Source organism: Pecten maximus, chromosome 7 (genome assembly GCF_902652985.1).
Source record: "Pecten maximus chromosome 7, xPecMax1.1, whole genome shotgun sequence".
Taxonomy (NCBI): domain Eukaryota; kingdom Metazoa; phylum Mollusca; class Bivalvia; order Pectinida; family Pectinidae; genus Pecten; species Pecten maximus.
In genome coordinates, this window is record NC_047021.1 from 23,608,040 (window position 1) to 23,619,589 (window position 11,550).

The following is an 11,550-nucleotide window of genomic DNA, read 5'->3' on the forward strand; positions in this document are numbered from 1 at the left end:
AAAAGGTCTAACAATACTTGCAATTTGTAGCACTTTCTGCTAAAAGTACCGAATCATCAGCTTACAAGAGTGCACATACTCTCGTCTATATATCATCATCAAATCACTGATATATAAATTGAAAAGCAAGGGAGATAGCAAACACCCCTGCATAACACCGTATCTTACATCAAACAAACCTGTATAAAAGCCATGTATTAGTAAACCACATTTTACTCTTTCATATATAGAGACAATTCCACTGTTCAATTTACATGACAAACAATAATCTCTTAGTTTCGAGAATATGTCGGTATAAGCTATTACTATTATTATTATTCTCTTAATTTCCTCCAAAATGAAGATTTTATAAACATAATAAATACATAAGTGTATATACAAATACATTTGAATGACATGCATGTAGGAATAATTAAATGTGCATAATTTTTTACAAGTGGAATTAATAATAGACTTGTGCATTATAGTCGATTAGTGGTGCTATGTACATAATCTACGATAATATGTCTCTATAAACAGACATTACATTTAAGGTGCATTCGAATGTCATTTTCTAGACATATACCTGTGACAGGTCATGTCAGGTTTACCTGGAATATTTATACCTGTGATAGGTCATGTCAGGTTTACCTGGAATATTTATACCTGTGACGGGTCATGTCAGGTCTACCTGGAATATTTATACCTGTGACAGGCCATGTCAGGTTTACCTGGAATATTTATTCCTGTGAAAGGCCTTGTCAGATGCACTTGGAATATTTATACCTGTGACAGGCCATGTCAGGTTTACATGGAATATTTATACCTGTAACAATGGGCATCATATCTACATGAAATCATTACATATATGACCACCCCAGTGCATTAATGACATCACTTTCCGTTCTCTACCAAGTTCCATTTTTAAGAAATGGTAAGTGTCACACGCAAACGTGAACAGTATGTAATTGCTGCAGTTACCTCTTCAGTGATGACCTTTTGTAAATATTTCCGTAATATATTTTGTCCTGGTGTAGATTGACGCATATTCAGATAAACTTCACGGCTATATAAATAATAAATAGCTGTCTTGCATTCCATGCTGTTAAAAACCGGAAACAATACAATCGTGGATTTTATTTCTCTGATACCATATCATTTAACACCAGAGAGTACTTCACAACGGAACCACCAAATTTCTAGATTATTAATACAAATAACCTGTGCTGAAATATACTCGTAACAGGGCAAGACTACAATATTTCAATAGATCCAATCACAAAATACTATCTAGATTTTAAGATTTAACAACTACGTAGGGTCGTACAAAAGCCACACAAGATATTAGTACCTTTTAATAACTAGTTAGATTTAAACATGCTGCGTGATCAGTATCCTGTAGGCCGATGAGCTACACGGAGACCAACAGGTGCTGGAAACCAGTCAGTGATGTGTTAGATAGAAATATTACCTCGACTACAGGAAACTATTTCCAGGAAACAGCTAAGACGAATATTGTAATACTCATTAAAAAGAGATAATTAATGAATCTTATACGGATATAACGTCCGTATAACACATCCATCAACACGTGATAACACTATCCGATTAACACCTGTATGACGTACTGCATCAACAACTAATTACATTATCTAGTTTAACACCTGTATGACCTACAGCATCAACAACTAATTGCACTATCAGACTTAACACCTGTACGACGTACTACATCAATACTAAGTATACTATCAGATTTAACACCTGTATGATGTAATATATCGATACTAAATATTCTATCATAATTAACACCTGTATGACATACTACATCAATACTAAGTATACTTCAGAAATAATTAACGATGAATCGTGTATTGTTGCAGGATATACAACGAGGACGAGGACATTTTGCAATTAAATTAATAAATCAGGCCTGCGGCCTTCGTTATTAATTAAAATTGCAAAATATCCGAGTCCGAGTTGTATATCCTGCAACAATACACGAGTCAAAGTTGATTATTTCTGTTCTACCATGTACTGTTTAGTTCTGAGATCGACCTCTTTCTAATAGAAAAACAGCAAAGAAACCCCGAGAAAACCTTGTAATTTATTTCTTGAGTATTGCATTATTTGTTGATGAAATATACAGGCAATACAGTACTACGATCAAGAGCATCTATCATATGGCATTGATTTTGAAAATTTAAAAAAAAGGATAAAAAAAAACAAACAAAAAAACAGAAAAAAAGAGGGCCTCCATAGGATTCGAACTCGCGTCGTGATAAAATTTTTTTTGAAAGCCCACTCGGGTAAAGTAACCTTTTATAAAACTGGTGAATATTAGATATATAAAATTGTAACTGCCGTGACTCACGACCGTGTATTATTGGCACGAGCGTGTATTATTGGCACGAGCGTGGGTTATTGGAAAATAATACATGGTTTTAAACCAATCAAAACTGGCGTTACATAGCAAACATGGTAGAATATCAGATTTAACACCTGTATGAATTACTACATCAATACTAAGTATACTATCATAATTAACACCTGTATGACATACTACATCAATACTAAGTATACTATCAGATTTAATACCTGTATGACGTAATATAACGATACTAAATATTCTATCATAATTAACACCTGTATGACATACTACATCAATACTAAGTATACTATCATATTTAACGCATGTGTGAAGTACCACATCAATACTAAATATTCTATCATAATTAACACCTGTATGAATTACTACATCAATACTAAGTATACTATCATATTTAACGCCTGTGTGAAGTACCACATCAATACTAAATATTATATCATAATTAACACCTGTATAACGGACAACAATACTAAGTACACTATCAGACTAAATACCTGTATGACGTGCTACATACTATACTTACTATACATACTATAAAATTTAACCCGTGCATGACATACTACACCAACACTGGATTTACTATTGGGATAAGGTACCTGTTCGAAATACTACAATATATTCACTCGTTCTGCTCCCTATGTACAGATATGTTTGTTTTCGTCACAGATTGATAATTCGGACGAGAGATTAGATACGGAATACCTACCTGTCCTTTATCATACTGTTAGTCTGGTGTTTGTATTGGCGGCGGTGATGGCGGAAACCTACTTTTTATAATCCGGGTGGGTCTCTCCTTTTGGGAAGTCAGATGCTGACATGGAGTGGACAAGAATAAGTCTCATCTGTATTCTGATATTTTGTTACTGTCAGGTAAATATATCTGTATTGCTAATGAGTGGAGAGTTATTGTCCCTTGTTACAGAGTGTCATCCCTGTATCATTGTACTGTGGTGTAGATATTTCATAATACATAACGATCAAATAAAGATTCTTTATTCTGTGAAATATAGCTCATATTTGTCGGGTAAAATAATGTCAAAATGTAATAGAAAATTATATCCTAATGTAAACATTAGACTATTTTGCCGAATCATTCATTTTTATCTAAATGCTACTATTGACAGAAAGACAGACAGCCGGACATACGGACGGACGCACACACACAGGCATACATTTTTTAAAATCCTTTACTTACGACAGATGAGACAATTGTATAGTCTACATTGACGAGTGATAAAGGGCGACAGTTCATCAACAGTCCTTTATGTTTATTAGGTTTAGGGATACATGTAGTAACACTTTGATGCTGAGTTAATGACAACTCTCCTGACCTGATCAATAGGAATTATTTAACTAATGGTTTCGAATATTGAAGTAAGCAAACTTTCACATGTCTCTGAATGTTCTCGAGTTAATTTTGGGATTATCTTCATCAAAAAATGTATTAAAAATCAACTTTTTCTGTAAAAGATTTCAAATCAGTGATTTCTGATCAATTGACCAACAGTACATTTCACCCTTGTAAGTTTGACTTTGCATTTGACCTAGTAATAAGCTCCTTGCTTTTATTATCCAGTAGGGCCTTTAGTTCATGTTCATTAGTTTCTAACTCAACATTTTTGGTAAGGGTGTTGACAGTATATAATTTTTTAAGCTCTAAAATATCTTGTTTTAACATTTGCTGTTTCTTTAAATGACTTTTCCCTTTCCAGCTTGAATTTGAATGTTTACTCCGAATATTGAGTTATAGAATTTCGATAAGAGCTAGTAATTGATAGAGTAAAACCCTTTTGTATCAAGGTACTTTGAATGTTACGTATGTATATTATCGGCCAGCAATGTAAAACATGACGTTGTCATTTGTAGCGTTTCGTTTTATATGCAATGGAGTAGGTATTTCTAAGGGGAACAATCCACCAATAAAAGAGAGTTTTCACGGGGATTTTGTGCAGTAGATCAAGTTATAACGATTAAGTTGAATATACTTTTTATGTCATGCAGTTAAAACACAAACAAAAGACCCATAAGACCTGCATCGCTCACCTTGATTTTTCAGTAATCATGACAAATTTACTCAGTTAAGTTATGTTACAAATATATTTCAACTTCTTGAGATGCATCTCCCAACAATGGTACAAACTATATATGGACCAAATCCTATAAGTTTTCCTATATATTTCTCCTAGCCCCGCCCCTCCAGTACCAGGGTAGCCACCATCCGTTTATACATTGGATCCCCTTTGCCCGATTACGCTCCTGACCAATGATCATCAAAATCCATTCAAGACTGTCTCATCTATACTGACAAGTGTCTTTATCGAAAAATTGCACAAGATTGAAATCTTATAACTGAACTATTTTCAAATAATTCAATATCTCTGAAAAAAGGACTTTCATTGTAATATCTTTGTATTAATGAAAAAGTAAGCTGCGGGTTTTGTTTAGTTACATCTAAAATTATACAGTTTCCAAGCGAGTCTATGTTAATTTTATTATTATTATATTCAAAGGTATTTTTAAAAAGCCCTACCATTACCAGTATAGGAGCTTAAACACGATCAATCATATTCACGTTTTCTGCAAATGTCAAAAATATCTGTATGTTTCTTGTGTTCGGACAGCCCTCTTCATTTAACACCGACAATAATGAATCCCATATGCGTAATGAGTTATTGACATATGTTCTCTTAGAACAGTTTGCAGTATCAATATACATTCACAGACAATAGGTCAATGCAAATGAGGTAAAACATGGATATTATCAGTTGACAATGGGATCAACACATAAGCTTACCTCACGAGTTGAAAATGTGCAACTATTAAGACAAAAGCAGGGAAATTCTAAATGAATGGATGAAAGAGAAAGAATGAACGCACAAGAATAAAAATGAATGAATGAAAAAGAGGTGAAAGAAAAAAGAATGGATAATTTTGCAATGAATAATTGAGTTAAAGTGGTTAAGATGTAAATAAATGAATGAATAATGGGTAAAATGAATGAATGAAAAATTAGTCATAGAAAAAATATGAGCAGATGAATTTTTTATGAAGTTTTTATCATAGTAAGGATGACTTCATTGCATTATTTGGTAATAATCTAATGAGAACATTACAATTTAGTTACCATCATTTACAGTATCCGGAGCAATGATTTTTATTATAGAAACTAGCGAACTATTATCAATTCCAATTGCAGGAGGCTAATGGCAGAGTTAGCTACTCTCTAAGGTTGGTCAGCTTTACTAACCCTAACGGTACATCATGGGATGGACTGCATTACCATGGCAACAGACGTCTGTGTGATAGTAATGGTACCGATACGTGTGATACGTACTTCAAGATATGTATACAGAGGTAGGTATCGGTAGCAATGGTGACATATTGACAAACTAATTATGTTATACAACAGTATATAAAGTAGAAAGTGTACTGGACAAACTAATATATGTCATACAATAGTACCTGCATATAAAGTCGCAAAGGTACTGGACAAACTAATGTAAGTAAAACCAAAATATACAAAAGTAGACAAAACTCAGAAATTGTGACACGTGCATAGACATACAAATGTATGGATGTAGTGTGCTAACTTATAGTTGTAAAACAAAAGCATGCATAATTTTATAGTCAGAAATCGTCATACATATACAAGAAGCAATGTAATAACAGAAAGGACAGTTACAATGGAGTTATGTTTAAATCAGTAGTACCTGTATGTAATTATATCATGTTCAATAGTTATTATCATATCAGTAATGAACCTGATTACAGGAAGGGCCGCTGTTTTATTAATTACGATTCCAAAGTATTCAGCAACACCAACAACATCACATTTGGTAATGAGGCCATGTGGACGGGGACGTCAAGTACTTGGAATGTAAGTGTCTTAATAATCATATTTATATATTCTCTAGCAAAATATTGTTTTTGCCTCCAATGTAATAAAACTGTCTTCGAATTTTTCCATGACAAGTGCTGATCCTCCTCCCTTTTCGGGTGGCGGATGATAATATATATTAATTATATATTGTCATTTTGGCGGACTAATCTATCTTCCGCTCACCTTTGCTGTATAAGGTGTTATTCATACAAAGAATTCAAAGAAATACTATTAATAATCTTTTTTTTTTCAATTACAATTATCAACATAAAAGAATGAAAATAAAATAAACTAATTGCAACCACTCCTAAAAAATGAGCGAATTTATCGCCACACATTTGTCTTGCTGGTTTTTATTTGGTACACGCGTTTAGAATGAGACAATGCAGCAAACAGAGCTCTACAACATGGAAGAACATGTCAAATTAACATTGATTTGTAAAAGGGAGGAGGATCAGCACTTGTCATGGAACAAATTGCACAATTAAGTTATTTTTTAAAAGTTGCAAAAGACACTCGCTAAAGCTCGTGGCTTTTGTAACTTTTAAAAAATAACTTACTCGTGTGAAATAAATTCCATATCCAACAATCACTCGTTGTGTAACCTCTACATATTCGAAAGATGATTTTACTATATCAAATTGATTTGAGATATTGATATCAGCCAACTTATATCAAAACAATCTAGTGAGTAAGAAGAACTTTTTCAGAACGGCAGATAAAATGTTGTCTTAACAGCAAGGAACGCATAAAGCTAAACATATTTTGGTGAAAACGATCATCCCCCTTGTATGGTGAATATTCGCGCAAGCAGATTTTTTTTCTTCACAATTTCGCTTGTATTTCATGAATTACATGTATCTTATATACTGATTCGAGACGTACTTAAAACCCGAACACATTAATAAGCTGATTCATATGCCGAAATAAAATGCTACCTCCACATATCTGAATAGACCTTCACACAGGCCTCAGACTAGGCACACTTGACATACTTGAAATACTGCAGCTTACACCACTCCATCAAATCCACAGTCATAAAAAAGAACGTTTTGGTGGCGCAATGATGAAAAGCCATCTATAGAAGTCTTTTGAAATGTAATTTCTTTGAATATAGTGGTAATGTTGATAAAAACATACTTTCCATTTACCCCGGTTTCTCTGAAATATACAACACGGTAACTCTTACAACTGATATATGTAAATATGAGGTCTGGGCTAGACTTGAATAAATAAGGGATGCCTAGACAAACCTTCAAAACGAATACTATATTGTATATTTCTACCTTTCAGACGAATCTTCTCGCGTTCATAAATCCATTCGACAAGGACTCGTCCAAAGCAGCTGGTGATTTGATAGACATTTTGAATTTTCCTCTGTCAATAGAGCTAGGATTAAAACAAGGCTGTTCAGTAAATCAGACCATTGTGATGTCGAACCACACGACGTAAGTACTTTGACATATCATTCTAAGGAGTTTGAGATAATACTGATTTGATATAGATTAATTTACATAAAGTTTTAATCATAGAGTACAGCCACAATATCCCTGTGATATATTTACTTTAACTGTCCTAATAAACAAACTGAAGCTTATTCATGAAGGTATCCTTTATCAAGATGTACATACGAGAACATTTGAATTTGTAGCATAATGTTCGTTTGAGTAATATAATAAGCGGCTAAAACATTGCGCAGAATTCTCGAGAGGTAAAGTTAATCTCATTTGTTTTTGAGGTCGTAGTGTTTGTAATTTGTAAACTTTCTATGATGCTATTTATACATCTGTGTGATCTGAAATCCAAACAGTCAGTATTTACATCAAGTAACAACTCATGTAACAATATTTTCTTAAGAGGTTTTTTTGTTTCTTCGTATATTATTACATAAACAAAGGATGGAATTTATAATAAACACACCTACGGTAAACTCAGATGTTTGTTTTGTTAAAAACCTCGAAAATGAACGAATGGCAATAACCCGTAGCATGCTGTCTAACTGGTTTGTTCTTTAACCATTGTATAAAGTTGCTGCTTAGTTATCAGCTCACAGGTTTTAGGTGATTTTTTTACATTAAATTTTCTTGCAAATTTTGGTAAAAAAATTGAAATTCCCCGCTATCTTATCAACTTTTCACCGAAAACGAGTTTTATAGGAAGATGGAGATACTTTTACTGCTAACACTAGCTGCGTTTTGAAAATGAATATATATTCTACTGGTTCACCGAAACATATCTTATTATCTCCTCGCAACGAAGCAATTTAGGTGATGGAGCATTTCGTTCAGTACGCTTCCTTTTTGTTATTGTTCAGTTTTTTTACGGATAAGGATCAAATTTCAAACGTTGGTCACGTATGCGAATACATTGGACACACCCAGTCAGTTTGTCAGAGTGTTTCATGGCGCTAAGGTCAAGGACAATGCTACCGTTACCATTTAAAGATTATCATTTTCATTGCTCTATCAACTTTATTTCCAAACGAATTCGAGAATGTTTTTAAAATAAATTTGTCAAGTTTAAGGATAACTTGAACGAGTCACGTTTTAGGATACCGAAGTCAATGTTTTCATAACCATTTATAGACAAAGCTGGTCGTGGCTATAGCAACGTCATTTGAAACAGACTTAAATAAAACTTGCATATTAGTCATTTATGAGAAAAAGCATCCTCGACATTTCTGAAGTTAAACATTTATAAGTAAAGTATGTAATAAACATATAGAGATAGAACGTGAACCAACCCTGCGCGCGCCGACTTACATCCCCGGATGTCGATGGTTTTTCACGTTTAAGCTATCTTTAAATTTTGTCTAACAGACTCACATTGACTCGTAAGATGGTGTGATTTTATCAAATCTTTTTTCCCTGGTGACAGCAACCAGTAAACGTATACGAATTTGGGCCTCTGATGCGCGGCTTTGATCACCAGTTTGCCATTATTCAAAACAAACCAATTTGCGCATGCGTGCTTGACATACTCTCTGCTGCTCATTGATAATACATTAGAGGTTCACCGTTATCAGTAGGAAGTTTGCCGCTATTAATTGCATTAATGAAGAAATGCGGTTTTTATTCTCACATTACATAATCATTAAGGTATATATTCTATCATTCAACATATTTTTGCAATTTTGTCGTTATTAATATGCCACGAAACCATGTTAAGGTCGGTAATTCGCTGACGACCCCTTTGCACGCGCAGTGATATATGACGCTTAATAACCTCACCTGGTCCGAAAAATCTAGGTGATCTTAAGCCATATTGTGCCGTCCATCGTTCGTTCGTTCGTCCGTCTGTCGCCGTATTAGCGATTTCTACAAATAACATCTGTATTTTTTTTTAAATTGGTTCGTGGGCAAAACTCTATTGTTCATGAAAGAGGTCTTTGAAATTTTCTGCTTATAAGAGAAAATAAACATTAATTAATTGTGGACAGAAATTCAAAAGACTTGACTGATATCACTTTCGAATAGATGCTTATTTTATTCGGAGAATTCGCACAATAAATTATGTACGTAACATAATATCATATTTTTCTGTCACTTTCAGACTAACAATGGAATTTAAAGTCTGGTGTAGCCAAGGTTACACAGGTCCCGGATGTACGTACCGTTATACTGGAAGTAATCCGTATGTATCGTGTGACAACGGGCAGCTAAATCTGCTATGTACCAATCAGGGTAAGTATCTTTAAAAACAATCTACACTTTAATTTAGACAACGTCTCTTTTAAATATTACATTTCATACAGCATAAATCTGTCCCGTTGGTTTGCAATTATATGATCAGGGATTTGAAACGTTCATTTCTGGCACGATTGTCTAGTGGTGGGACACTACTTCAGGTCCCGGTACGAACACTGTTGTATCCTTGAACAAGATACTTTACTCCGCTGTAAATGAGTACGTGATGGAGTAATGCGGTAAATGTCACGTGTAAGCCGTTAGCACTGAAAATGCAGCTCCTGTTGTACGCTCCCCAGGGAGTTGAGAAAGACATTGGCTGGTTGCTGAAAAGCCAATAGCCACGGATAATAATCTGTTAAAACTGCTTTGAGACCACTACATTGCTAGGACTTCTTGTTATTTGTTATTTTTATAATAAAGTGTTTTTGTGATTCAAAATTACACACATTACACGTGACAAGGTTTTACTGTAGATATTTTTATTATAACCGAGGCCAGATTATCAGATTTAAGGGTTAGTAAATGCAGCTTTCACGAGTACCTGTAATATTTTCCTCAAATTACTGTTAATTTATTTCTGATACTCTAATATCCTTCTGTACATTACTAGTTTTATTAACTTGCTCATGTGCTGCGGAACTTTCAAAAAGTGCTAAATATTTAGAATTAAATCTAGAACTTTGAATGAACATCTCCAAGTACACTGATATACATTGATATATGTTATAAATAAAGGAGTAATGTAAAAAAAATGTTCTCCTCGCATTGGGACTCGAAGTAGCGACCTCTCATTCTCAAGTAAGTATCCTCACACTAGGCTAAAGGGAGGCGACGTCATACTCTGCATATTTAAACATGTACAAAGCGCTGTAAGGATTTCTAAAACTTGATTACCAAAAGCATTTTACCAGATTAACAAACATTGGAGAATACCTGAGCCTTTATTTTTAAAAGTTATTAAATGAATTGAAGGAGAGATATGGTGTTTTTTTTAGTTTGCTGAATATTGACAAAGCTATTTGAAAGATGGGTAAAGATAGTTTAGCATGACTGTGTAAATTTTCTCCACTTCATCAAAGTATTTAAGTAAAAAATCCCCGGTAATACATTTGTTAATCAATGGCCAAAATCCCTTCTAAGAAACGTAGAATTAAATCTAAAAAAGGAATATTACACTAGAATTCAAAATTTAATTGTCTTAAATGATCTTTCATTATTATAATGTCATGCCTTCCATTAATTAAGGATCAAATATATATATGTAGAATAGTACATCATCTTGTGATTGCACCTGTCTTGCAATCAACTTGTTTTTATCCGGAAATGTGAAAGAAAAATATACATGTAGGATGAGCAAACGCATATTAAAGAATACACTATTTCGATCTACTTTGTCAGCGAATAATAATTAGGCCTTGTCATTATAAATGATATGGTTTGTAATGTATCCCTAGCAGATACAACTATGTACATTAATTAACTACTATTATTACTAGAACAAATAATCGAAATATGGTTTTAAGGAGTCAAAGCATAACACCATTTATGTTCCTCCAACTTAAAAATAACAAAAAATGTATATATATTTAAATTGGCCATTACAGATGAGGTTAATT

At 33.6% G+C, this 11,550-nt stretch overlaps 1 protein-coding gene across 1 annotated transcript in view; it reads left to right on the forward strand.

Annotated features, from left to right (window-relative positions):
* Nucleotides 1-4,479: 4,479 nt before the first annotated feature.
* LOC117331133 (delta-like protein B) overlaps nucleotides 4,480-11,550 on the forward strand; it is an 18,859-nt gene continuing 11,788 nt past the window's right edge. Inside the window, exons 1-5 of the mRNA XM_033889727.1 lie at nucleotides 4,480-4,497; nucleotides 5,562-5,719; nucleotides 6,137-6,242; nucleotides 7,539-7,693; nucleotides 9,798-9,928. Of these exons, the coding sequence (XP_033745618.1) occupies nucleotides 4,480-4,497; nucleotides 5,562-5,719; nucleotides 6,137-6,242; nucleotides 7,539-7,693; nucleotides 9,798-9,928 (568 nt within the window). The remainder of the gene's footprint in view (nucleotides 4,498-5,561; nucleotides 5,720-6,136; nucleotides 6,243-7,538; nucleotides 7,694-9,797; nucleotides 9,929-11,550) is intronic.